Source organism: Castanea sativa, chromosome 4, assembly GCF_040712315.1.
Source record: "Castanea sativa cultivar Marrone di Chiusa Pesio chromosome 4, ASM4071231v1".
NCBI lineage: Eukaryota > Viridiplantae > Streptophyta > Magnoliopsida > Fagales > Fagaceae > Castanea > Castanea sativa.
The window spans coordinates 355839-382883 of NC_134016.1; the positions used below are offsets into that span (position 1 = coordinate 355839).

Below are 27045 nucleotides of genomic sequence, written 5' to 3' on the forward strand. Positions count from 1 at the left end.
TGGAACTTAATTTTCTTAATTCATTTTTTTTTTAATTGTATAACACTATAAGACTACAACATATTATTATATTTACGGCTAAAAGTAGATTTTATTTTTTAAATTGATTATATGATTTTGAAATCTTTAAATAAGAATTTGAAGCATAAAATACTTTTGTATCCTAAAATTACATAAATTTAAGCAACCTCTCAAACACTTCCTTAACCACTCTATTCTATAGAATATAGAGACCTCAATCACAAACACCCAATTCATTATCTCAATGAAATTAAGAAAATGATTTGTAAGTATTAACATAAAGAAAATGTGATTAAATAAAGATAAATTGGCTAAAAACACATCCAATTATCAAAATTTAATTGTCTTTAGTTGGGCTTCTGTATCCTTTTAAAAAAAAGTGAAAAATACTTTGAAATCATCATTGATTTATTTTTTTTATCACTATGACTTATATCACACAAAATAACAGTAAAAAAAACTTACAAAGAAACATACAAATTATGAGTTCTAACATAAAATGTTTTTTAAAAAAATAATAGCTAACTTCATAAATAATCAATTAGAATGTTTCATTTTTTTTTTTTTTAGTTCTAAAACAAAATACATTTATGACTTTCCCAAACCAAAATCTCAAACACCCAAAGACTCAAAGTAAATCACAACCTTCACAAAATCCATCACGTCCAACTTCAACATCAAAACCGTAATCTACCGTCACTGAATAAAAAACACAATCCCCCTTCCTTGGTCATAGCTCACTCATATAGGTTAGGATCAAATTGTACAATAATGTTGGAGTTATGTAGGTGTCGTTAAAAGGTTGAAGGTAAATGACAGTGTATTTGAGATGGAATGACATGAAGGTTGTAGGCATGTATATAAAAAGAGGTAGAAGTTCAAAGGGTGAATGAAAATGCAAAGAGTTTTTTTGTGTATTAGAAAGAAAAAGTCTTAAAATATTGAACCAAATGAAACAAATAGTAGTCTTAAAATATTGAATAAAAAATTTAATAAAAAATAGTCTTGAGATAATGAACCAAATGAAATAAAGAGTTTTCTTTTTTTAATTTGTTCAGATCTCTAATGTGGCTTAAAAATATTTCAATTATCATAGAATGTGCCACATATGGCAGAAATTCATTCTCTCCGACACAAGTTCTCTACGTTTATATATATTATTAAACACCCTCACTTAAGAATCTAAAGATTTGTGTTTGACAAAAATAATCTAACCCCCCAAACATAATCATTAACCCCTTAATCAAAAATAAAACAAATAAATGCCCAAATAACACCAATAAAAATTAGACTAAAATGCAAATGACATCCTCTAAATTTAACTAAAATTCATTTCAGTCACCTAATTTTACTTTGTCCAATTGAGTTTAATTCAAACATTCCATCCAATTTCATTAAATTTTTTCCATTTAAAAAAAGTCTCACATGAAAAAAAAATTTTAATTAATAAAATTATTTTTTAGATTTTTTATGCGAGACTTTTTTTTATTTAAAAAAATATTTTTCCATTAGTTAATTGAATATTTAATGGCAATTTTTTTAACAAAATTGGCAAAATTTCCTAAATTGAATAAATATGAAACTTAGAAGACTTAATTGAACGAAAATAAAGCTAAATGATTGAAATGAATTTCAATCAAACTTAAAGTATAAAATTTGCTTTTTAGCCTCAAAATTAATTCAAATAATAGGAAGATTAGGCCAAACAACAACAAATGAACAAAATACTCAACAAAAAACCCATTCAAAAACAAAAAAAATAAAATAAAAACCCCTAAATCTCTAATCATTCAAATTTGTCATTCGTTCAACTTATAAAAATAATCTCTAACTTTTTTTATTATTATTAAAAAGGGTATCAAAAGAGATAACAATGCGGCTTTACTCTCTAGCTGCCTTTCTCTCTCACTTTCGAACTCTCTGGCTGCCTTTCTCACTCACTTTCTCCATTCGCATAGTCATTTCAATCCAAAACATAAAAACAACATAACAATCACTAGTTTTATAAATGTCAACGAGTAGAACTATGGGATTTGGATCTATTTCTTTTAGAAGGTTATTATGAACAAAGATTGATTACAGACTTAATTGTAGCCCAAGGTTGCACCTCCACTCAATATGCTTTTGACATATGAGTTAGAAATGGTTTTGAGGCATTGTAGAAGGAATAAGAAATAGGATGTTTTTGACATATTAGTTAGAAATGTTTCGAGGCATTGTAGTAGCACTAAGAAATAAGTATCGCAGGGCAGGGCAGCCATAATGACTGATGAGACTCATAAGAGAATACAGCAGGTTCTTCTGAATGGATTAGCGAGTTCTGACCACATAAATTAGTCCTCCAAAAGTAGTGAGGACTGAGGACCATCAACGCTTGAACCTAATTTTTCCTTTGGCAATTGACAATTCCTATTAAGACGTAATGCTATCGGTAACCCACACAGGGCAGATAGAAGAGCCTTCATCCATTTTGAGACGTTATACAATGCTATTGTAATTAAATTAATAAGTTTCATTTGGAAGCTGCCAACACAAGTGAGTAGTCAAATTCACATCATAAATCTACACATCAAGTTCCACCAAAGTTCATTTGAAACAACACTTTTATCATATAAGACAGTCTATGACCGAAAGAGAAAACAATGCAACTTCTGCGACTGGCGAATTTTTAACACTCATTTTGACGACTGGCAACTTCAACACTCTTGAAGGAGGTTGGAACAGAGCAGAACCATCAAGTATTCATCAATCCTCACTCCTCTGCAGCACTGGCAGCACTTAAATCCACGCTGAGGTCAAGTACCTGCTCAAAAGCATCAGGTCAAACATTGCAAGGGTAGCACATACAGTTCCAGCAATTTAGAGAAACAAGCACTTTTTATCTGTAATCATTTTTTGAAATTATAACTTTTAATAGCCACTGGAATGATTTTTACAACCTAACATTTTCTAGAATCCTTTGTGTGTGTGTGTGTGTGCGTGTGTAAGATGTATATCATATTGGACAATATAGTGCAAACTACGTAATTGCTTGATCTTCCAATCACCAAGGTAGCCTTTCATGATTATTCCTTGAAGCAAGTAAATCTAACCTTGATCATGTATCATTTCTAGTAGTTCAATATGAAACTTTATATTAACACTGTAATTAAAATTTGTCATTGCATTGGTCCTTTGTTGATGTAAAGGGGCTCCCATTATGGTAAATATGTGTGTAGCATCATGAATTATCAAAATAAAAGATAATTACTAAGCATGTTCTTCAAATAATTTGGACATGGCAGGATGACTTATAAACGGAGAGGATCCAGTTGCTTAGCAAGATAAAAAAAACTCACTACCTTCCCAGTTATCATGGTATACATGTTGAGTACGTCCAAGACAGTTGACTCAAAGTGTGTTGTTGCATCATAACTCTGCAAACATGATGATCAGACTTGTTCAGCTTGCATCAGTTAGTAAAAGCTACAATGTAAAATGGTGGATATCAACTTACAGTTGATATAAAGCAATTGTCCAAGGTCGGTTCATTGACTGGTTCGTATCTGTCATAAATATCAAAGAATATCTCATCAACAGGCCCTAGAAGGTCAATTCCTGCCTTAAGTTCAGTCTCAGGATGATCAGTCTCCGCCTCCGTTGAAACAAATGCAATAAATTTTCCCTTTGGAGCAACGTTGTGAGAATAAGAACAACAGAAAAGATACTTGCTCAACCATAGAAGGATAACAAAATCAAGCTCCCAAGAAAACATAAGAGAAGAAAATGAGCACCACAATAAGTAACTAATGACAAGTTATTGTAATATTTTATGTAAGACAGTTTTGAATAATATTGTACATATATTATAAAGAAAGTAAACTAAATTAGAGTAAAAAAAACATATACAGAATACTTTTTGCATGTATAATCACACAACAAAGCCATAACAATTAAGAGGAACTAGTAAGTTGCCTGTGCAATGCACGGATAATTTTGTAATATTTTATATAAAACGGTTTTGGATAATGTTATATATATATATATTGTAAAGAAAAAGTAAACTAAATTAGAGTAAAGAAACGTATACCTTTTAAAATATTAAAAATTAGTTTAGTAGTTTCACTGCATATTTATAGCATTCTCAAGTTAAGATTATTATTTTTTTTTTTTTAAATCATGAAACCAAAGATAAATGCAAAAGAGTAATAACACCATGAAAATCAACTAATTTGTATTGCGTTCACATATATACCATGAAATGAAAGTATGCCCAACTCTCTCACCGTCTTCTATTCATCAATACTGTGACAATAAGACATGATGTGGACAAGTGTGTATTCATATGTCTTATAGATGATTTAAAATTAAACCGTAGTAGAATATGGTTTTACATTGTGCACCAAATATTCTCCCTACTTATATGCCAAAAACAAAAACTACCCAATCAAATTACCCAAACCTAAATCATATTTAAGCCCCTAATTTTCTTTTTAAAAATTACCCATAGGGGTTTCGGCGTCTTAATGTTGGTAGGAGGTCAGTATAACAGAGGTGGTGATCCCTCAAATTCATCTTCCTCTCTTTCAAATATTTTGTCAATCTCAGGTTTTTTATTTTAGTAATATATAGTGAAATAGTGCATTTCATTTAACAATCCATAACATTTTTGTGTCTATCTATCTCTCTTCAGAGCCTTATGTGATTAGTTATTACTATTAGTCCTTTTTTTTTTTTTTGAAATACTAAAACGGTAGGTATGCTAAAAGACATGAAGAATAGAAAAAGATATGGTGTAAGCTTTGGCAATTAATAAGATGTTAAGAAGATAACAGTAAAATAAGTTAATGTGAACTTTTGGGGCAACAGTAAAAAAAATTTAAAAAAACCTTAATGAAAGAAGTAAAAAAAAGACTAAATGCAAAATTAGAGCGCCACTTAACAGAACCTCATACTTTCCCGCATAAGGTCTTTGCTTTTATATATATATTGATGATCAGACACCACATCGATATGCAATTATACAATATTAATTTCACAAAGCACTAAAATAGACAAGCTAGTCACAGAATTTTTCCTGCTGAAATTACAGTGGCTAAAACATCCTTAGATAGATAAAGTGGGACAGAACCAGGGATTTAACTGACCACTTAGTGAATAACACCAACAGTGCTGTAACGAGAAAAACCAATTTGGAAAGTGGAGAATTGTTTCACCATAGTCATCAAAAATGATAACAATGCATAAAGATCAAGTCCTACTAGATTTGAAAACGCATCAAGCGTACTTCCTTTTTGTTTATCAATAAGTTACACACACACCGGATGAGTCTTCAACCTACAACCTCGACCTCCACCTAGCACTTATTAAGGGAAGGAGGTGCCAGCAGCCAACTGCATGAGCTCATAGGCAAATCATCAAACATACTTTCTATCCTTGTTCACTATTCCCATTTAAGTAATGAATAGATTGGAAAAGATGGAGAGGGATTTCCTGTGGATGCTCGCTGTATAGGATGGCTTGGGTCCAGCAAGCTCCAATGAGTTATCATGGTTGAAAGAGATGTAGGTGTGTTTGTGTATGTGCGTGTTTATCATGCATGTATATATGTAACTATGTATGCAAATATATTAATAGATTATAAGGTAGGTTTGATCCCATCCTAAACAAATGGGTTGAGTTTAATATGAGTGTTGACTACATGGAAAAAAACAAGTAAATGGTAATTATATACCCGGCTCATCGATGACCCAATCCAAACCTGCAATTTCCCACCACTAGCAATGAATCAAAATACCATCTGGTAGATTGGAATATGGTAAGCACTAAGTTCCCGTACTAAAAGCGGTGTGCTGCGTGTTTGAAAGAAAACTACTCCTAATCAAAATTATTTTCACTCTCCCAGCTTTTGATTCCCCAAATCCCAGAAAAAATGTGGACTTCGTCTCTGTTTGGCATCAACTTCTAAGCTCAACTTTTAGCTAAGCTCAACTTTTAGCTTTTATGTTCAACATTTTACAAGCTCACTTTTTCCGACTCTTATCACTTTATTCAAGGTACAAGTATATTTTAGCAAGCTTTCAGCAAAAAGCTAGATAAGCTATTTTCAAATGGACACTTCATCTCACCCAGATTAGTGATGGATACCCAATTTTATTTATCAAATTTGTGCTACATATGCATTCCTATATAGCAAAAACCCAGCAGATATGAAAGGATTAAAACAGAAACGCAGTATCAGAACTCACATGTCTGACATGCGACCCAACTGTTTCTGTGGGAGGATAACTTGCACTGAATGAGACTCGTTGGTGTTTGGGATTGGGTGGCTCATTATGGCAATTGCCCTTGCAACCCTACCAACCTTCCTAACCTGTTGAAATGCAAAGAGATTTCTGTTAAGGCATGGAAAATTCATTGTCTTCTGTATTCATAAATAATTAGGTTCCTTAGAGAAGTTCAAAAAAGGAAAGAAAATGAAGGGGGGGCAGGGGGGGGGGGGGAGTATTAAGATTATTACCTTGTTGGGCAAGTATGAAGGATCACAGACAACTTTTTTGCACCTAGCAGTTTCCCCTTCTGATGTGACACCAAGAACTTGACCAACCTCATTGAACTCCACCTGGCATTCAAAGTCCAATCAAAATCAGAATCTAACCCACAATCTCATATACACCAGAATATGGCAAGTGCAGCTACAAAGTGTCAATACAAGATATGAAGCACATGTACCTTACACTCAGGTTTGTTCAACATATATGTCCCACCATAAACAGCACTAAGTCGTGCAAATGCCTGAGGGACAAATCAAATTGACATCAATTGACTAACCTAAACCAAAACCACAAATTTATTATTACAAAAAAGTGTTAACAAGTATAAGGGTTTTTTTTTTTTTTTGGGAGGGGGGTTGAGTGTTAGAATGAGACCTGGGGGAGCTCTCCCAATCCATACAAAGGATAAATGTATGGTGATCCTCCTTGAAAACGTGCAAGAGACTCCACATAAAGCTGTGACATGGTTTAAAGAAACCAAAAAATAATGTGTAATACAAAGCTGTTGAGACTTTCTATGACTAGAATCCAAGTTTAAAAATAAATTTAAAATTAAAATAAATAGAAAGGAGTAACCATAAACCCCAGGCAATTTTCACCTTCATTCTCTTTACGGTATCAAGTGCAGGTTCATCAAGGTAGCGATCATCTCTATGAAGTGCTAATGCATGACCGATAACGTCCACAGTGTTGTCATCCAGACCATATTTTCTGTGAAAATTTCAACAGTATAATAAGTAAATGGGCTATTGGTGCTCACTAAATTCAGTAGATGAGTACCATCAACAATGCCATCATTTGAGATCACCTTCCCTTTCTTTGAAGAGATTAAATCAATAAAAGAAAGCATGTAAACTGTGGGAAACAAGAAATTAAACTTAGGCCAAAGCACACTTTCAATCCCTAGTGTTGTTATCCCGACCATATTTTCGGTGAAATTGTCAACAGTATAATAAGCAATGAGCTATTGGTGCGCACTAGGTTTAGTAGATGAGTACAATTAACAATGCCATCATTTGAGAACACCTTTCCTTTTCTTTGAAGAAATTAAATAAATAAAAGAAAGCATGCCAACTGCCGGAAACAAGAAATTAAATTTAGGCTAAAGCACACTTTCGATCCCTATAACATATCGCACATAATTCAATTCCATTACTAAATTTTAAAAAGATCCAAGTTCAACCAAACTGATGAGCATGCCATTGCAATAATTAATGGTGTGGCTCATTTCAATCTTTGCCTCGACATCCATATTTGTAATGACAATATTAGTTTTATTGATGGAATGACTACATTGCTCATAATTAAAAAATTTAAGTACGAAATTGAAACTTCTTTAGGGACCATCTTGAACTCGACTGTATATTTCAAGGACCCAAAGCATAGTTTAGCCTTAAATTTATTAGTTCCACTTAACAACTTCACATTACACATTTAGTTGGTTAAAAAATAATTCTACAAGTTTCAGCTTGAAACTTATGTTTAAAAATATAGTTGAGCTATAATTCTTTTGGGCATAAAATTTATATTTTACAAACAACTACAAAATGCCATGCCTTAGGAACTAAATCTCAATTATGTTCCCCAACACCAACGACTTGATGTTTATGAAAACATATGGAAACTGCCTAAACTGTACATTCAAATATCAGAAGACACTATGCAAGACACAGAAACCTGTACAGCGAAGGCAAGAGCAAGAGCTTACGCTATCAGTTCTCTAGTTGTCACTCTAGTCAAGTCCATCCCGTCATGTGTTTTGGGATCAGTCTCATTATAATCATGAACGTAAATGAAGAACTTATGAGCACGGCGCTTTTCAAATATTCCCATCAATGGGGATTTGAGTGTCTCCATATCAGTTGCTGGAACCTTGTAAACCTATAACCATGGGCTTACTCACCAAATCAAGTTACGATCAAATAAATATATAAAAGCTAAGTAAAATGCATCTTCCAACATCTTAAGAAAATTATTATACCTTTCCTTTATTGTAGACAAAGCTGCCATCAACAGCTTTGAAGTACAAATACTTGGTAACATCTGTATGAATGAGGACACGAACAAGAGTGCCATTTGCCATCATAAACTAGCCAAACAAAAATCATTCAATACATTAGAAAACTTGTATGGCCACAGGTGGTGAACAAAATGGTTATAAGCGATAAAGAAAGATGACAAAAGAAAGTGAACACACTGTTACACACACCTTTGGTATCATGTCAACATTATAATCCCTACTTGAACCCAAATGTGCCGGAGGCTTGTCATTTCCCCTGAACCTCTTCCAGAGCTGTAAATTAAAAAATAATAATAATGATAAAGCAGTCAATAAATACTACTAAAAAATAAAGAAGCAATAAAAAATTTCAGACTTCAAATTTAACTTCAACAAATTTTAAATGGCACAGCAAAAATGAGACCTGAATAAGATTAAGCGATGTTGACTCTCCTCCATAATAATCATTCCTATCCATGTGCAAAACCTGATTCAGAAGATATGAATATCAATTACTTCAGTGCAAATGACAAAATGATATTTGTCCACTGCTTCAAACCAACAATATAAAATATAATTTCTACAACCAAAACTCAAAGGGAAAACCATGAACTGCTGCATAAAATAAAAGGTAGTCCAGAAAGGTTGATACAAGCTATGAAAAATACTCCATCCGTCCCAGTTTGTTTGTCCTATTTCAAAAATCAAACCTTTCAAAAAAACATCATTTATTGTCTTGTCTGCCTTAAAAAATGTATAAGTTTCCAAAAATGCCCTTAAATAAATTTATCAAAAATAGGAATATTAAATCTGAAATTACAGGCACAAAAATCTGCTCCATACCAGTATTAGCATTTTTGAAATTACACAACACAAATTGTAACTTATCCTCTTAATCAAATTTGAAAAATCTACAACTACAGCAATACAAAAACTATTGGGTATTGGCTCCAAGCAATTTCGGATTACTTCAAATACAAATTCTAGTTTATCTTTTTAATCAATATTAATTTTTTAAATATTTGTTGGTTTTCTTTTCAAATGGTTTTGGAAATAAAGTAGGGGCATAATAGGAACATTAGTAAATTAATGACTTCTAATTTTAGAAATTAAACAATATTTTGGGGCATTCTAAAATTGAATAGAAGACAAATAAACTGGGACGGAGGGAATATAGAGCATGTTTTGCATGACCAAAAAACATTAAAAGGGGGGCAAAAACCTTGCACACTTTTTTTTTCTTTGATATGTACTAAAATATTGAAAAAAGATGTGAGAAAATACAGAAGAAAGAAGCACACAGGCCGTCCGTTAGAAGCAACATCAAAATAATTAAGTAACAAAGCAAGTACAAAAATCAAGCATATCAGATAAAGAAATGAAAGAAAAGACACCTAAAGCATTTGCCCAATCATGCAATGTCAGAAAAAATAAAAGTAAAAGCTAAAAGCTTCAACTCATGAATCGATCTTTCAATCCCTTCAAAAGTACGTGCATTCATTTCCCTCCAAGTGACCCAAATAAGACAATGAGGGATCATTCTCCAAAGTAACTTAATTCTGAGTTATTTGAACTTGCCTAACCAACTTGCTATAAGCTCCAAAACACTATGCGGCATAACCCAGTGAACCCCAAACAGTGTACACACCATATTCCACAACTCTTGAGCTACTAGGCAGTGTAAGAGTAAGTGGTCAACGGTCTCCCCATTCCTCTTGCTGTCTTGCACATGCAACACCAATCCATCACTACCACTTTTCACCTCCTTAAATTATCAACTATTAAGATTTTCCCCAAAGCCATTGTCCAAATAAAGAAACTAACCTTTGGAGGCACTTTTGGTTTCCAAAAAGGTTTCCATGGAAAAAGAACAGAGTTTGTGGGTCATTAGGCCCTATAATAAGAACAAACATCGAAAACACCCCTAGGAGAGAGTTTCCAACACATTTTATCCACCCCACTACTTCTCCAAGATCCTGAATATATGAGGTCCATAAAGGAGGCAACCGATTCTAACTCCCAATCTTGAACCGGTCAAGTGAACCTGATATTCCAATGGTAGTTTGCCTCTAAGGACGAGAACAACTCAAGCACTAAGCGTCCTTGTTACTAGCAATATTGTGGGACTATTTGGTAAGGTGTTTTGAATAACAATTTTCAGTATTTAAACAACATTACATGCATTTCCACACACTTTTTCACCCATAAATATTTCCAAAAAATACAAACAACGTTACTAGAACAACGTTACCAAACACCTTCTATATAATTTTGGGAAGCTACTTTCCAAAGGAAACTCCTCACACCAAAGATCATGCCAAAATTCAATACAAGAACCATCCCCCACCTTAAAGATAATAAAAGAATAAAAGTCTTCTCACCCCTTTCTGATATATTTTCATAGACCAACCCCATAAGGCCCTTAGAGCACCAACCCCCCCACATGCTACAATATTTAGCTTCTATTATCCTTCTCCACAAGGCATTCATTCCCATAGCATATCTCCACAACCATTTCCCCAACAGAGACTTACTAAATAAAACCATATTATGCACAACCGAACCCCCATATTGAACCGGTACACAAACAGTCTTCCAATTAACCAAATGATACTCTTGTGCAAGGGTACAACAATATACAACTTTATAAGTTTGCAAAGCAGTCCAATAAAATTGATAGGCAAGAAGAAGGCATAAGCGATATTCAGGCTGAAGATCGCCACCCATCTCCTCTACTCATCTATGGCAAAAAGGAACTGTGGAACTGACAAACACACCTCACAAACAACCTCTAGACTTCCTAGGTAGTTCAACTTTTTTTTTCTTCTTCTTTTCAAGTAAGTATTAAGTAACATCCTAGATAGCCCACTTTGAAGCAAGTTATTGAGTTGACAACCTCAGCACAATTGTATTCAAGCTGTGACATGAGGTTTGTTAATAGGAAAAGCTATTACTAGAAAGAATAATAACAATAAGGGAGCAGTCACTGTCCCCAAGTTTTATTTATTATGTCTGCTTAATTTTGTTTGTTTTATCGAAATGGGTATCTTGCATTTAATAGTAAATCAGGTTAACAAATTGTTTTATCGTGCTATAGGCGTTAGTTCCAGATAGCTCAGCTGATAAAATATCTTGTTATCAAATAGGAATGATTTGGAATCAAATCCCGTGAACACCAAAAACTAATCGATGTCTTTGCCTAAGCCTAATAAAAAAGAGCAACCATTGGAAAGTAGGAAAGGATCAGACTCAGAAATAGAATAAAAAATACTTATCATCGACGATTATTGAAAGTGTAAAAATAAAAGTCTAAATCATAGAAAGTAGATCCAATTTCGATGATCAAAATCAGAAATCTGAGTAACCCAATTGCGATCTTAATTAAGGAAACCGAGGAATAATCGGAGATTGACATAACAATAAGAAATGAAGAACTTTGCGAGAGAGAGAGAGAGAGAAAACCTTGAGGCCATCAACGGAGAGAAGACCGCTAAGGATGCATTCCTTGAGACCGGTACCCAACACTACCACATCATACTCTTCATCCATCGCGACGAGATTTTAACAGGTCAATGATTCATACCTTTTCTCTCTCTCTCTCTCACTCACTCTTGCTCACTCTCTCTCTCAGCTCTTGCTCTCCGCCTCTCTCATTCTTTCTCTCCACTGGTTCTGGTTCTACTCTTAAATCCTTCTGTTGGTGGCTCATGCTCAGTGATCTATCTGCGCTCTCCACGTAGATATAGTTTTATTCTATCTCTCTTTCTTATATGACTTTTCCTCTGCAGATGCCGTGGTTTTGGGGGTGGAAGTCTTAGTCGTTATCTAATAAGACTTGTGGGTGGACTGGACTGGAGTCTTATGACTCCAGTCTCCAGCTGGGACCGTGCGCTTGGTGTAAATCTTGCGTATTTTACCACCGCATAGGGTGTTCATTCCAAGAGTACAAGAGAGGAGAGATTGTTAAGTGTGGGGAAGGCCGAGCTTTATGACACCAATTTATTTTAAGGAAAATCTCTTATTCAACAATTAAAAATTTTAACAAATAAGTTAACTGGAACTAATAGTAGGTTTTTTTCTTCTTTTTTTTGCGTTTTTATATTTATGCAGATTGAGAACTTGAGATTGCTATATACTTATTATTATTCGGTGAAGCTAGAGCTATAATAGTACTTTTTTATATACATCAGGTTCTATTGTTTTAAACTTGAAATTTATTTTTTATTTCAGTCATTATAAATATTGTGAGGGGACAAGGATCCGAGAATACAAATAAGGAGATTAAGGACAGCGTTGGGGAAACGAATATCAGAAAACACCAGCAGAATGTTCTCGGAAAAATACAAGTGACCTTATGCAAGTACAACAAGGCTATGATGGACAAGGCTCCCGAGGATGCCAACATGCTCTCAGAAAGCTAAGAGCCGAGGCTAAAGGTTGTTAGGTACAAACCAAGGATGAAAAGAAAGATTTGTCACCGAGCAGGAAAGAAAGGAAAATGGATTGACAAAGCAACCGTCACCTCTACATTTAATACACTGCAACCACTCAACTGGCCGTATTAATGAGGAAGTGACCTTGAACAGTGTCCACCCAGCTCATATCTCAGTGTAGAAACCTTCTAGTAAGGCCTTGATGGGACAATTATCAAGGAAATCCGAACCCGACCTTCCAAGTGTAGGGCTGAGATACATCTAGACTGGTGATATAAAGCCAAGAACCCCTTGGATCGTGGGATGGATTTTCTGGGACTTAGAAAGTTTATGTAGCTTCTATCTCAGACTAAACCTAAGGACCCCAATATAAGCATTTCAAAACTGTTCCTTATCTAATATCATTTGTCCATATTTGGAATCAATTCTAACATACCCCTAAATATTTTCTTCTTGTTAAAGGTATTTAAGGTTAATTGAACATTCCACCTCTTAAAAATTAATTGTGCAGGCAAAAGTAGCAATATAATATTTGACAAAAACCTTACTTACTTTTTGCCCGCCACAAATATATTATAGATAGTATTTATTTATTTGTAAATATTGTTTTATTAGAATTGTATATTAGAAAATATGCATTTGGATTTGAAAAACTTAAAAAAAGAAGAGAAGAAGGAAATTTAATTGAGTCTCAAAAAGGATCAATAAATAAATTTGTTATTAGTAATAAACAAAATACAGCACAAAATTTAGATGAAAATATCACAAATGAGCAAGAAATTGAATACAAAAATTTATTTGCAATTTAATTAGTTATATTATCGATTGAAAAAAGATATGTTAGAAGAACTTGAATACAAAATTTTTAATTAATCAATTTACATCTCAAAAGGCAAGAAAAATATATTTTAAATGAAATATATTATAATATAAAAATATTAGATAAATATTAACTTAATTAATACATAAATATAAAAATAAAATAAAAAATGTCCAATTTTAATTGTCACCTTAGGCCCCCAAATGTCTGGGGTTGGCCTTGTCAATGAATGAAGATTTTTTTTTAGGGTAAATTGCAAATTACATCCCTAAAGTTTGGAAGTGATTGCATTTTACACCCTGAAATTTCAGAATTTGGATTTTACCCCCTAAAGTTTGGTGATGTTTGAATTTTACACCCTGATGTTTCGGAATTTGGATTTTACCCCTGTAGGTTAGGAGTGTTTGGATTTTACTCCCTAAAGTTTTGGAGTGTTTCGATTTTACACCCCAAAGTTTCAAAATTTGGGGGTGTAAAATCCAAACACCCCTAAACTTTAGGAGGTAAAATCCAAGTTCTGAAATTTTAGAGTGTAAAATTCAATCATTCCCAAACTTTAGGGGTGTAATTTGCAATGTACCTTTTTTTATATATATGCTACACACTGAGCTAAGTTAGTCCTATTATTCGAGGGAGAGATGAAAAAAAAATGTTTTGTTTATTGATCCTTACTCAAACGAAGAAGATTATGTGGTTGGCTCATTTGGTATATGCACTTAAACAACCATTTTCAGTTTTTAAACAACATTACAGTTATTTTCACACACTTTTTCACCTACACGTATTTTAAAAAAATATAAACAATGTTACAAGAACAGCATTACCAAACAGGCCCTAACCCTTATATAAAAGATTATTAAAGCAGGTGATACTTGCACCAAAGATGGATCCTCCAACATTTTCTAAACGGGCATATTTTGTGGAATCATCATATGGTGAGGCCACTTCTATGTCCAAAGGAATTTAGATCATACATTGCAACATACTACCCATTTCAAGGTCTACAAGTTACGATTGGATGAACAAAGTGGTGAGGTGCTGGACCGTATCGAGGTAAAAAGTTTGGGTGGTGACACAAAGTTTGTAGGCACCAATTATTCCATGTCTAGTCTCTGTCTCAGCTGCTGCAAAATTCTCAGGCTGCCAACCAAATTCCATCTCACACGACTATTTTAATAAAATTGGACAAAAAATCTGAATTGAATAAATTTAATGAAATTGGACAAAAAGCCTAAATTGAATAAATATGAAATTTAGAAGATTCAATTGAACAAAAGAAAATTTAGAAGATTGAAATGAATTTCAGTCAAACTTAAAGTTTAAAATTTACATTTTAGCCTAAAAGATAACTCAAATAACCAGAAATTTAGGCCGAACAACAACAAATGAACAAAATTCTCAACAAAAATCCCATTCAAAAACAAAAAGTAAAAACCCCTAAATCTATAACCATTCAAATTTGCTACTCATTCCACCCATATTATAGAAATAATCTTCAATTTGATTTTTATTAAAAACAATATCAAAAGAGAGAACAATGTGGCTTTACTCTCTGGTTGCCTTTCTCTCTCGCTTTCAGACTCTCTGGCTGCCTTTCACCCTTTCTTTCTTTATTTTGAAAGAATATTGAAAGCTATTTCAATCCAAAAAATGGAAACAACGTAACAATCACTACTCACTAGTTTTATAAATGTCAACTAGTAGAACTATGTGAATTGGATTTATTTTTTTAAAATGTCATTAAGTAACGAACAAAGATTAGCTATAAACTTGGTTGTAGCCACTGAATATGTTTTTGACCGCAGAAATTAGTACTCCAAAAGTAGTGAGGACTGAGGACCATCATTGCTTGATTATGGAAGAACCTAATTTTTCCTTTGGCAATTGACAATTCCTATTAGGACGCGGTGCTATCAGTAACCCACACAGGGCAGATAGAAGGGCCTTCATCCATTTTGGGACGTTATACAAATGCTATTGTAATTAAATTAATAAGTTTCATTTGGAAGCTGCCACCACAAGTGAGTAGTCAAATGCACATCATAAATCTACACATCACGTTCCACCAAAGTACATATGAAACAACACATTTTTATCATATAAGATATAGTCTATGACGGAAAGAGAAAACAATCACAAGTCCAATGCCACTTCTGTGACTAGCGAACTTTTAACACTCTTTTTTGATTAAGTGACTGGCAACTTCAACGCTCTCGAAGGAGGTTGGAACAAAGCAGAACTGTGAAGTGTTCCTCAATCCTCACTCCTCTGCAGCACTGGCAGCACTTAAATCCACGCTGAGGTCAAGAACCTGCTCAAAAACATCAGGTCAAACATTGCCAGGGTAGTACATGCAGTTCCAGCGATTTAGAGAAACAAGCACTTTTTATCTGTGATCATTTTTTGAAATAATAATTTTTAATTTCCACTGGAATGATTTTTACAACCTATTTTCTAGAATCCTTTATATTACAGGTAAGAGATGTATCATATTGGACAGTATGGTGCAAACTACGTATTTTGGCCTCATTGGAACTAAGGTAGCCTTTCATGATTATTCCTTAGAGCAAGTAAATCTAACCTTGATCATGTATCATTTCTAGTAGTTCAATATGAAGCTTTATATTAACATTGTAATTAAAAGTTGTCATTGTCTGAGTACTTTGTTGATGTAAAGGTGCTCCCTTTTATGGTAAACGTGTGTACTAGCATCATGAATTATTAAAATAAAAGATAATTACTGAGCATGTCCTTGAAATAATTTGGACATGGCAGGATGACTTATAAAAGGAAGAACCAGTTGCTTGGCAAGATAAAAAAAAATTCACTACCTTCCCAGTTATCATGGTATACATGTTGAGTACGTCCAAGACAGTTGACTCGAAGTGTGTTGTTGCATCATAACTCTGCAAACATGATGATCAGACTAGTTTAGCTTGCATCAGTTAGTAAAAGCTACAATGTAAAATTGTGGAGATCAACTTACTGTTGATATAAAGCAATTGTCCAAGGTCGGTTCATTGACTGGTTCGTATCTGTCATAAATATCAAAGAATATCTCATCGACAGGCCCTAGAAGGTCAATTCCTGCCTTAAGTTCAGTCTCAGGATGATCAGTCTCCGCCTCAGTTGAAACAAATGCAATAAATTTTCCCTTTGGAGCAACGTTGTGAGAATAAGAGCAACAGAAAAGATACCTGCTCAACAAAAGAAGGATGACAAAATCAAGCTCCCAAGAAAACATAAGAGAAGAAAAGGAGCACCAGAATAAATAACTAATGACAAGCTATTGCTCTAATGGCATCTGGGAGTCTCCAACATGGACTTGTTTCAATACCTTTCTTCTTTTCCTTTTAAGTGGTTTAAGGAATAGTAAAGTGGTAATAGTGCGGTAGTAGGATGAAGTGTGCACAGTACAAATGCTCCTAAAGGCACTCCTTACCAGTAAAATATAGAGAAAAACTAATAAACATCAAATCACCTAAAACAGAGAGACAGAAACCTTTTTGCATGTATAATCACACAACCAAGCCATAACAATTAGGAGGAATTAGGCACCACATTGATATGAAATTATACAATATTAATTTCACAAAGCACTAACATAGACAAGCGAGTCACAGGATTTTTCCTGTTGAAATTATAGTTGTTAAAACATCCTTAGATAGACATAGTGGGACAGAACCAGGGATTTAACTGACCACTTAGCGAATAACACCAACAGTGCTCTTATGAGAAAAACCAATTGGGAAAGTGGAGAAGTGTTTCACCATAGTCATCAAAAATGATAACAAAGCAGAAAGATCAAGTCCTAGTAGATTTGAAAAATCATCAAGCGTACTTCCTTTTTGTTTATTGGTAAGTTACACACACCCAATGAGTCTTCAACCTACAACCTCACCCTCTACCTAGCAATTATAAGGGAAGGAGGTGCCAGCAGCCAACTGCTAGAGCTCATTGGCAAATCATCAAACACACTTTCTATCCTTGTTCACTATTCCCATTTAAGTAATGAATAGATTGGAATAGATGGAGACTAATAAGATGGCTTGAGTCGAGCAAGCTCCGAGTTATCATGGTTGAAAGAGATGCAAGGGCTTAGCCAGCCTTACAAAGGGTAAATTGCCAGAGATAAGTCAAGGATGTTATCAGATAATATGTCAATGCTGTTCACACATGCTGAGGCCTGTAGAGGTGTGTGTGAGTGTTTATCATGCACATACATATGTAATTATGTACACAAATATATTAATAGATTAAAAGGTAGGTTTGGTCCCATCCTAATCAAATGGGTTGAGTTTGATATGATTGTTGACTACATGGAAAAAAAAGAGAGTAAATGGTAATTATATACCAGGCTCATTGATGACCCAATCCAAAACTGCAATTTCCCACTAGCAATGAATCAAAATACCATCTGATAAATTGGAATGTGGTAAGTACTAAGTTCCCCTACTAAAAGTGGTGGGTTGCGTGTTTGAGAGAAAACTACTCCTAATCAAAATTATTTTCACTCTCCTAGATTTTGTTTCCCCAAATCCCAGTAAAAAGGTGGACTTCGTCTGTGCTTGGCATTAGCTTCTAAGCTCAACTTTTAGCTTTTATGTACAACTTTTTAAAACCTCAATTTTTTTTCCCACTTTTTTCTCACTCTTTTCAAGGTACAGGTATATTTTAGCACACTTTCAGCAAAAAGCTAGATAAGCTTTTTTCAATTGGAAACTTCATCTCACCCAGATTAGTGATGGATACCCAGTTCTATTTATCAGATTTGTGCTACATATGCATTCCTATAAAGCAAAAACCTAGCAGATATGAAAGGATTAAAACAGAAACGCAGTATCAGAACTCACATGTCGGACTTGCGACCCAACTGTTTCTGTGGCAGGATAACCTGCACTGAATGAGACTCATTGGTGTTTGGGATTGGGTGGCTCATTATGGCAATTGCCCTTGCAACCCTACCAACCTTCCTAACCTGTTGAAATGCAATGAGATTTCTGTTAAGGCATGGAAAATTCATTGTCTTCTGTATTAAAAGACAAATTTTAGGTTCCATTATACAAATCTTTTCCAGAATTCACCATTTACCTCAGATAAGTTAAAAAAAGGAAAGAAAATGAAGGGGGGGAGTATTAAGATTATTACCTTGTTGGGCAAGTATGAAGGATCACAAACAACTTTTTTGCACTTGGCAGTTTCCCCTTCTGATGTGACACCAAGAACTTGACCAACCTCATTGAACTCCACCTGGCATTCAAAGTCCAATCAAAATCAGAATCTAACCCACAATCTCATATACACCAGGATATGGCAAGTGCAGCTACAAAGTGTCAATACAAGATATGAAGTACATGTACCTTACACTCAGGTTTGTTCAACATATATGTCCCACCATAAACAGCACTAAGTCGTGCAAATGCCTGAGGGACAAATCAAATTGACATCAATTGACTAACAAAAACCAAAACTACAATTTTTTTTTTTAAATGTGTTAACAAGTACAAGGGGATTTTTTTTGGTGGGGGGGAGGGTGTTAGAATGAAACCTGGGGGAGCTCTCCCAATCCATACAAAGGATAAATGTATGGTGATCCTCCTTGAAAACGTGCAAGAGACTCCGCATAAAGCTATGACATGGTTTAGAGAAACCAAAAAATAATGAGTGCAATACAAAGCTGTTGAGACTTTCAACGACAAGAATCCAGGTTTAAAAATAAATAGAAAGGAGCTAAATAAACCCCAGGCAGTTTTCACCTTCATTCTCTTTACGGTTTCTAGTGCAGGTTCATCAAGGTAGCGATCATCTCTATGAAGTGCTAATGCATGACCGATAAAGTCCACAGTGTTGTCATCCAGACCATATTTTCTGTGAAAATTTCGACAGTATAATAAGTAAATGGGCTATTGGTGCTCACTACGCTTAGTGGATGAGTACCATCAACAATGCCATCATTTGAGATCACCTTTCCTTTCTTTGAAGAGATTAAATAAATAAAAGAAAGCATGTAAACCGCGGGAAACAAGAAATTAAATTTAGGCTAAAGCACACTTTCGATCCCTAACATATAGCACATAATTCAATTCTATCACTAAATTTTAAAAGATCCAAGTTCACCAAATTAATGACCATGCCATCACAATAATTAATGTTGTGGCTCAATTCAATGTTTGCATCATCATCCATGTTTGTAATGACAATATTATAAGCTTTATTGATGAAATGACTACATTGCTCAAAATTAAAATTTTTAAGCACATTGAAACTTCTTTAGGGACTATCTTGAACTCGACTGTATATTTCAAGGACCCAAAGCATAGTTTGGCCTTAAATTTATTAGTTCCACTTAACAACTTCACATTACACATTTTTTTGCTTAAATTAAATAATTCTACAAGTTTCAGGTTCAAACTTATGTGTTTAAAAACATAGATGAGCTCTAATTCTTTTGGGCATAAAATTTACATTTTATAAAGAACTACAACATGCCAAGCCAAAGGTACTAAAGCTCAATTATATTCCCCAACACCAACGACTTGATTTTTACAAAAACATATGGAAACTGCCTAAACTGTACATTCAAATATTAGAAGACAACATGCAAGACACAGAAACCTGTACAGCGAAGGCAAGAGCAAGAGCTTACGCTATCAGTTCTCTAGTTGTCACTCTAGTCAAGTCCATCCCGTCATGTGTTTTGGGATCAGTCTCATTATAATCTTGAACATAAATGAAGAACTTACGAGCACGGCGCTTTTCAAATATACCCATCAGTGGGGATTTGAGTGCCTCCATGTCAGTTGCTGGAACCTTGTGAACCTATAACCATGGATTTACTCACCAAATCAAGTTAAGATCAAATAAATATATAAAAGCCAAGTAAAATGCATTTTCCAACATCTTAAGAAAATTATTATACCTTTCCTTTATTGTAGACAAAGCTGCCATCAACAGCTTTGAAGTACAAATACTTAGTAACATCTGTATGAATGAGGACACGAACAAGAGTGCCATTTGCCATCATAAACTAGCCAATCAAAAATTATTCAATACATTAGAAAATTTGTATGTCCACAGGTGGTGAACAAAATAGTTATAAGCGATAAAGAAAGACGACAAAAGAAAGTGAACACAAACCTTTGGTATCATGTCAACATTATAATCCCTACTTGAGCCCAAATGTGCTGGAGGCTTATCATTTCCCCTGAACCTCTTCCAGAGCTGTAAATTAAAAAATAATAATAATAATAAAGCAGTCAATAAATACTCTTCTGAAAAATAAAGAAGCAATAAAAAATTGCAGACTTAAAATGTGACTTCAAAAATTTTCAAATGAGACCTGAATAAGATTAAGTGATGTTGACTCTCCTCCATAATAATCATTCCTATCCATGTGCAGAACCTGATTCAAAAGATATGAATATCAATTACTTTGGTGCATATGAAAAATGATATTTGTCCACTGCTTTAAACCAACAGTATAAAATATAATTTCTACAACCAAAACTCAAAGGGAAAACCATGAACTACGGCATAAAATACTAGTCCAGACTCCAGAGAGGTTGATAGAAGCTATGAAAAATAACATAACTTTATATATATATATATATATATATATATATATATATAGGTGGGAAAAAAAAACCATAACTTAGACTAAAGTCTTAAATATTATCTGTGAATTTTACAGAACATGTTTTGCATGACCAGAAAACATTAAAAGGGGGGAAAAAACCTTGTACTCCTTTTTTTTTTTTTGATAAGTAATAAACTTTATTGAAAAAAGATGTAAGAGAATACAGAAGAAAGAAGCACACAGGCAATGTGCTAGAAGCAACATTAAAAAAATTAAGTAACAAAGCAAGTATATCAGGTAAAGAAATGAAAGAAAAAACACCCGAAGCATTTGCCCAATCACGCAAAGTCAGAAAAAATAAAAGTAAATAAAAGCTTCAACTCATGAATCGATCTTTCAATCCCTTCAAAAGTACGTGCATTCCGTTCCCTCCAAATGAGCCACATAAGACAATGAGGGATGATTCTCCAAAGTACCTTAATTCGGAGTCTATTGAACTTGCCTGACCAACTTGCTATAAGCTCCACTACACTACTCGGCATAACCCAATGAACCCCAAACAGTGTACACACCATATTCCACAACTCTTGAGCTACTTGGCAGTGTAGGAGTAAGTGTTCAACGGTCTCCCCATTCCTCTTGCTGTCTTGCACATGCAACACCAATCGATCGCCACCACTTTTCGCCTCCTTAGATTATCAACTATTATGATTTTCCCCAAAGCCGCTGTCCAAATAAAGAAACTAACCTTTGGAGGCAATTTTGGTTTCCAAAAAGCTTTCCATGGAAAACAGAGTTTGTGGATCATAAGGCCCTAAAATAAGAACGAACATCGAAAACACCCCTAGGAGAGAGTTTCCAACACATTTTATCCGCCCCACTACTTCTCCAAGATCCAGAATATATGAGGTCCATAAAGGAGGCAACCAATTCTAACTCCTAATCTTGAACCGGTCAAGTGAACCTGATATTCCAATGGTAGTTTGCCTCTGAGGACGATAACAATTCAACCACTGAAGCGTCCTTGTTACTAGCAATATTGTATAATTCTGGGAAGCTACTTTCCAAAGCAAATCCCTGACACCAAGGGTCATGCCAAAATTTAATACAAGAACCATCCCCCACTTTAAAGATAATAAAAAAACAAAAGTCTTCCCACCCCTTTCTGATATATTTCCATAGACCAACCCCATAAGGCCCCTAGAGCACCAACCCCCCCACATGCTACCATATTTAGCTTTTATTACCGTTCTCCACAAGGCATTCATTTCCATAGCTCCACAACCATTTCCCCTACAGAGACTTATTAAATAAAAACAAATTATGCACACCAAAACCAACATAAAGAACCAGTACACAAACAGTCTTCCACTTAACCAGATGACACTTACTCTTAAAAAAAGGTACAACAATATACAACTTTATAAGTTCTCAAAGCAGTCCAATAAAATTGATAGTCATGAAGAAGGGATAAGCGATAACGTGGACTATTTAGACTGAATGGAATCAGCATTCCTTTGAGGATACTGGGAAATCTTTGGCTCATTTGTTAGATTTATGCCATCGGAACTTCTTTGATTGGTCTCGGTGTTAGAGTCTCTCGGATTGTTCTGCACTTATGGATTTTCTTTTGTCTCTTAGAATAGCTTAGTGTCTATTTGTTACTTTTTGCTTCTTTTTACTCTTTGTTCACTACCGTGAACCTTGTGTATTTTCCTTGCTATTCCATTTTCAATAATAATTTTTTCTTGCCTATCAAAAAAAGAAGAAGGGATAAGCGATATTCAGGCTGAAGATTGCCTCCCTTCTCCTCTACTCATCTATGGTGAAAAGGAACTGCAGAATTGACAAACATACCTCACAAACAACCTATAGACTTCCTAGGTAGTCCACCTTTTTTTCACCTTCTTTTCAAATAAGTAATAAGTAACATCCTAGGTAGCCCACTTTGATGCAAGTTATTGAGTTGACAACCTCAGCACAATTGTATTTTAGCTGCGACACAAGGTTTGTTAATAAACCCATTGGTTGCTAATAGGAAAACTATTACTACTGCAAAAGAAAAATAATAATAAAAAAATAAGGGAGCACTCACTGTCCCCAAGTTAAATTTTTAATGTCTGCTTAATTTTGTTTGTTTTTATTGAAATGGGTATCTTGCATTTAACATCAAACCCCAATATTATAATTTGAGTAAATAAAGTTAATAAATTGTTTTGTCAGGCTGTATATTTCAATCCGATTTTTAAAAAGTTGGTGTTTAAGCTGGTTACAATTATGGGTTCCAGTTAGCTCAGCTGGTAAAATCCCTTGTTGCCAAATGAGGGATGATTTGGGTTCGAATCCCGCAAACACCAAAATCTAATTGGTGTCTTTGCCTAATAATAAATCACAGGTTTATATCTAATCCAAAACAACACTTTCGTTTCAACAATCGCGTTGGAAAGTAGGAGAGGATCAGACTCAGAAATGACAAAAATCCTTATCATCGACGATTATCGAAAGTGCGATAACAAAAGCCTGAATCGTAGAAAGTAGATCCGATATATCGATGATCAAAATCAGAAACCCGAGTAACCCAGTTGCGATCTTAATTTAGGAAACCGAGCAATAATCGGAGATTGACATAATAATAAAAAGAAATGAAGAATTGAGAGAGAGAGAAAAAGAGAACCTTGAGGCCGTCAACGGAGAGAAGACCGCTAAGAATGCATTCCTTGAGACCAGTACCCAACACTACCACATCATACTCTTCATCCATCGCGACGAGATTCCGATCTCAGATCCAAACAAACACAAACAGAGAGAGAAAAGGGTTAGGGTTTTGAGTTTAACAGGTCAATTAATGATGAAGATTTTAACACACTGAGCCAAGTTATTTGAGAGAGAAATGGAAAAAAAAGATGCTTTGTTTGTTGATTGAGGAAAAGCTTTTTATATATTTATATTATTATGGGTTATGGGTTATGGGTTATGGGTCATGGGTATATGGCTTGTTTTACTTTTGATACCGTGCCACTGCTGCTTAATTTTAATTCTTCATCATCATCATTATTATGCTTTTATCTTTTTTTGTTTTGTAGGGAGTAAGTACACACATTTTTACTATTTATGGCTTCTTAAACATCTTTACCTACCCGATTTTTCCTACCCTTTTCCTCTTTTTTACTGCTTTATTATGCTCATGACTTTTCATTGACTGGACTCTGCCCCATATTATAGCCCCAATGGCCCATATATGTGTGAACAATTAGACCCATACATTTTTGTTTGGCATTCAACATGTACTTCAATCTATGCCCACAAGCCCAATGACCCCTTCCAAATAAAACAGATTATGCCTTTGATGAAAATAACACAAATTATGTTTGAAAAAAAAATTGAAGTCTCAGTGAGTCAGTGGAAATACCAAAAAAAAAAAAAAAAAAGTTGGTTTGAAGTTTTACATGGTATGTGGAAACAAATACAAGAAGTCATTTGAAAAGCCTTAGTTTTTACTTGTTTAGTAATGAACCATGGAGGGTATGTTATTTTAGGTCTAAAGTGATTCGGGAATGTGAAATCATTAGAAATATGGGCCTGTTAAATACCTTTTAAAAATAATATATACAATGAAGCTCAAATATATTGACAAAGCTTATATGTGCTCTTTTCTTTAGCAAGACAAGATTCGGGAGTTGTGGTTTGGAAGGCATAAAGGGGATTTGGCAACCTCTCTTGGATCTCATGAGTGGTATTACAAATATATTTAAAATGCTTACAAGCCTATAAGAGATATACAATGCATAAGTTGAGTTATTTAGATGGTCTCACAAACCTACTAAATAAAAACATATTTCTCATCAATCTATACTCAAAATATTATAAATGGGTTTGGAGAAGTTCTAAGACCCATAAGTCCATGAATAACCCATTACATAGCAACCAAAACTCAGGTATAAATTTTCTTCTATCTTATGGGCATGAGGTTGTTCCTGTTAAACCAAAAATCCTCATAAAATGCCACAAGGACCTTAATTGTTGATTATATTCTTGATATGTCATATTTAGCAGATCTAGAGGCTGTCATTTCCCGTAGAGAAACAACCCAGCCCATAGCAAACCAATCAAATTATCTTATTCAATGTAAAACCATATTAATTTAATATCCTTAAAAGCCCATTACCACATTTAGTTGCTTCCATAACCTACTACCCAACACCTAGAAATCCAATCTCACAAACTAACCCATTTCACAAGTTATCTCTCTTAACTTTGGGGGCATAAAAGAGCTGTAAAGAACGCTAACACACAAAAAAATTTGGTGTGTATTGGCTTGCTTGTATTCCCTCCCTCTTTTGCATTACAAATGTAATAAGGGACTAAGATTTGTTTGTAGTAGTTGTAACCTGTAAGTCATACTTGCTAGTGTGAATTATTCGCCATAATTTATTGCATGTGTTTCGCATTAGTTTCGGCAAAGAGATACAAATTGGTTATCTTTATCTTTATAGATGTGTGCAGATAAGATGTGCAGATAAGATATGCAGATAAGATATGTTACTATCCCTTTCTATTTGACTACCCTCTTTTATTACTAGATGTCCTTATATGACATTGCTAAATACTTTAATTTTCTTGGATTTTCTGCTAATATACTTTACTTAGGTTGTGACGAATATAGGGTTGTAAATGAATTACATCGTTCATAAACAACTCAGTTTGATATAATAAAAAGTCTGTTCATGTTTTTTTGTTTATAGATGACCCAAGGCCAAGCCTAAAAAACTAGGCTTGTTTAATAAACAAGTTGAGCCCGAGCACCTAAAAAAAAAAAAAAAGGTTTATGAATAGACTTGTGAACAATAAGGCTCAATGAAAAACATGTTCAGCTTAGGCTAATTTATTCGCTTGGTAATAAGTTTGATATGATCTTAAAAAATAAAGTAATATCTTACTAAACTTTTAATTAATTGGGAGTTGGAACCACATGTTTAAAGTTTAAACCAAATGAGCTTGATATTATGCTTAATATGGGCTTGACAATGTACTTGTATTGGGTCTTGAACTCAAAATTTTGATATTGAACTTGATGTTGAGCTTAAACTCAATTTGACTAATGAATCAAGCTAAGTCAAGTCAAGTTCAAACTTTTGGACTATTTAACAAGCTCAAACATAGTTTATAGAATTGATTCAAGCTCAAGCCGAGCTTGAACATTTAATACTTGACAAAGCTTGGTTTGTTTACAACCCTAGACAAATCTATTCATTTAATATTTTTACTATTTTGTGGAACCCATGCCTGACTCACTCAGCCCCTAATAACTCTCTCTCTCTCTTTCTCTCTCTCATGTCTTTCTTTTTGGTCTCACAAGCAGATCAACCTTCTTCTCCACCAACTTTCATCTATTTTCACTTCCATTTTTTGTTTTCTCACTCTCAAATTCCAAACATTTCTCATGGTGGTTTTTTTTTTTTTTTTTCCTGGTGTGGGCGTGGGCTGGACTGGATCAGGTAGTGGTGTGGGCATGGGCCTGCGTGGGTTGAGTGGAGGCTTGGGCATGGGTCTAGTGGCGTAATCAAGTGGTGTTAATCGATGGCTTGGGTTTTCTGTTGGGTGTGGTGGCGTGGTTGTTGGCGAGTCGGCACGGTGGGTTTCTTTTTTCTTTTTTTTCCTCTTGG

At 34.3% G+C, this 27045-nt stretch overlaps 2 protein-coding genes across 5 annotated transcripts; both read right to left on the reverse strand.

Annotated features, from left to right (window-relative positions):
- Positions 1-2512: 2512 nt before the first annotated feature.
- Positions 2513-12524, reverse strand: LOC142631419 (guanosine nucleotide diphosphate dissociation inhibitor 2-like). 4 transcript variants are annotated; one of them, XR_012843607.1, is made up of 13 exons: positions 12016-12524; positions 8978-9040; positions 8764-8847; positions 8536-8643; positions 8263-8435; positions 7154-7265; positions 6930-7010; positions 6733-6795; positions 6521-6622; positions 6249-6373; positions 3518-3685; positions 3363-3437; positions 2513-2824 (listed from the first exon to the last, which is right to left on the reverse strand). XR_012843607.1 is itself a non-coding variant. In XM_075805585.1 (13 exons), the coding sequence occupies exons 1-13, from the start codon at positions 12100-12102 to the stop codon at positions 2774-2776; spliced, it is 1173 nt and encodes a 390-aa protein (XP_075661700.1). In that variant the 5' UTR covers positions 12103-12524; the 3' UTR covers positions 2513-2773. The 4 variants fall into 4 exon arrangements, 3 of the variants coding, with proteins under 3 accessions (XP_075661700.1, XP_075661698.1, XP_075661699.1); XM_075805585.1 differs by having other exon boundaries at positions 3518-3566; XM_075805583.1 differs by having other exon boundaries at positions 3518-3726; positions 6247-6373.
- A 3259-nt stretch (positions 12525-15783) lies between these two features.
- On the reverse strand, positions 15784-24348 carry LOC142632157 (guanosine nucleotide diphosphate dissociation inhibitor 2). Its single transcript, XM_075806570.1, has 13 exons — positions 24057-24348; positions 21146-21208; positions 20944-21027; positions 20726-20833; positions 20453-20625; positions 19563-19674; positions 19355-19435; positions 19167-19229; positions 18955-19056; positions 18660-18784; positions 16793-17003; positions 16638-16712; positions 15784-16117 (listed from the first exon to the last, which is right to left on the reverse strand). Exons 1-13 carry the CDS (start codon positions 24141-24143, stop codon positions 16067-16069), a joined length of 1335 nt encoding a protein of 444 aa, XP_075662685.1. The 5' UTR covers positions 24144-24348; the 3' UTR covers positions 15784-16066.
- Between the last annotated feature and the right edge of the window lie 2697 nt (positions 24349-27045).

Coding starts and splice junctions, on each gene's coding strand:
- LOC142632157 (XM_075806570.1), bottom strand. CDS start 24,143: ATGGATGAAGAGTATGATGTGGTAGTGTTGGGTACTGGTCTCAAGGAA. Junction 20,626..20,725: donor TTGTCTACAATAAAGGAAAG/GTATAATAATTT, acceptor CCATGGTTATAG/GTTCACAAGGTTCCAGCAAC. Junction 19,436..19,562: donor AAACCGTAAAGAGAATGAAG/GTGAAAACTGCC, acceptor ACCATGTCATAG/CTTTATGCGGAGTCTCTTGC.
- LOC142631419 (XM_075805583.1), bottom strand. CDS start 12,102: ATGGATGAAGAGTATGATGTGGTAGTGTTGGGTACCGGTCTCAAGGAA. Junction 7,266..8,262: donor ACAACTAGAGAACTGATAGC/GTAAGCTCTTGC, acceptor AAATTTTCACAG/AAAATATGGTCTGGATGACA. Junction 3,438..3,517: donor ACAATTGCTTTATATCAACT/GTAAGTTGATAT, acceptor TCATGTTTGCAG/AGTTATGATGCAACAACACA.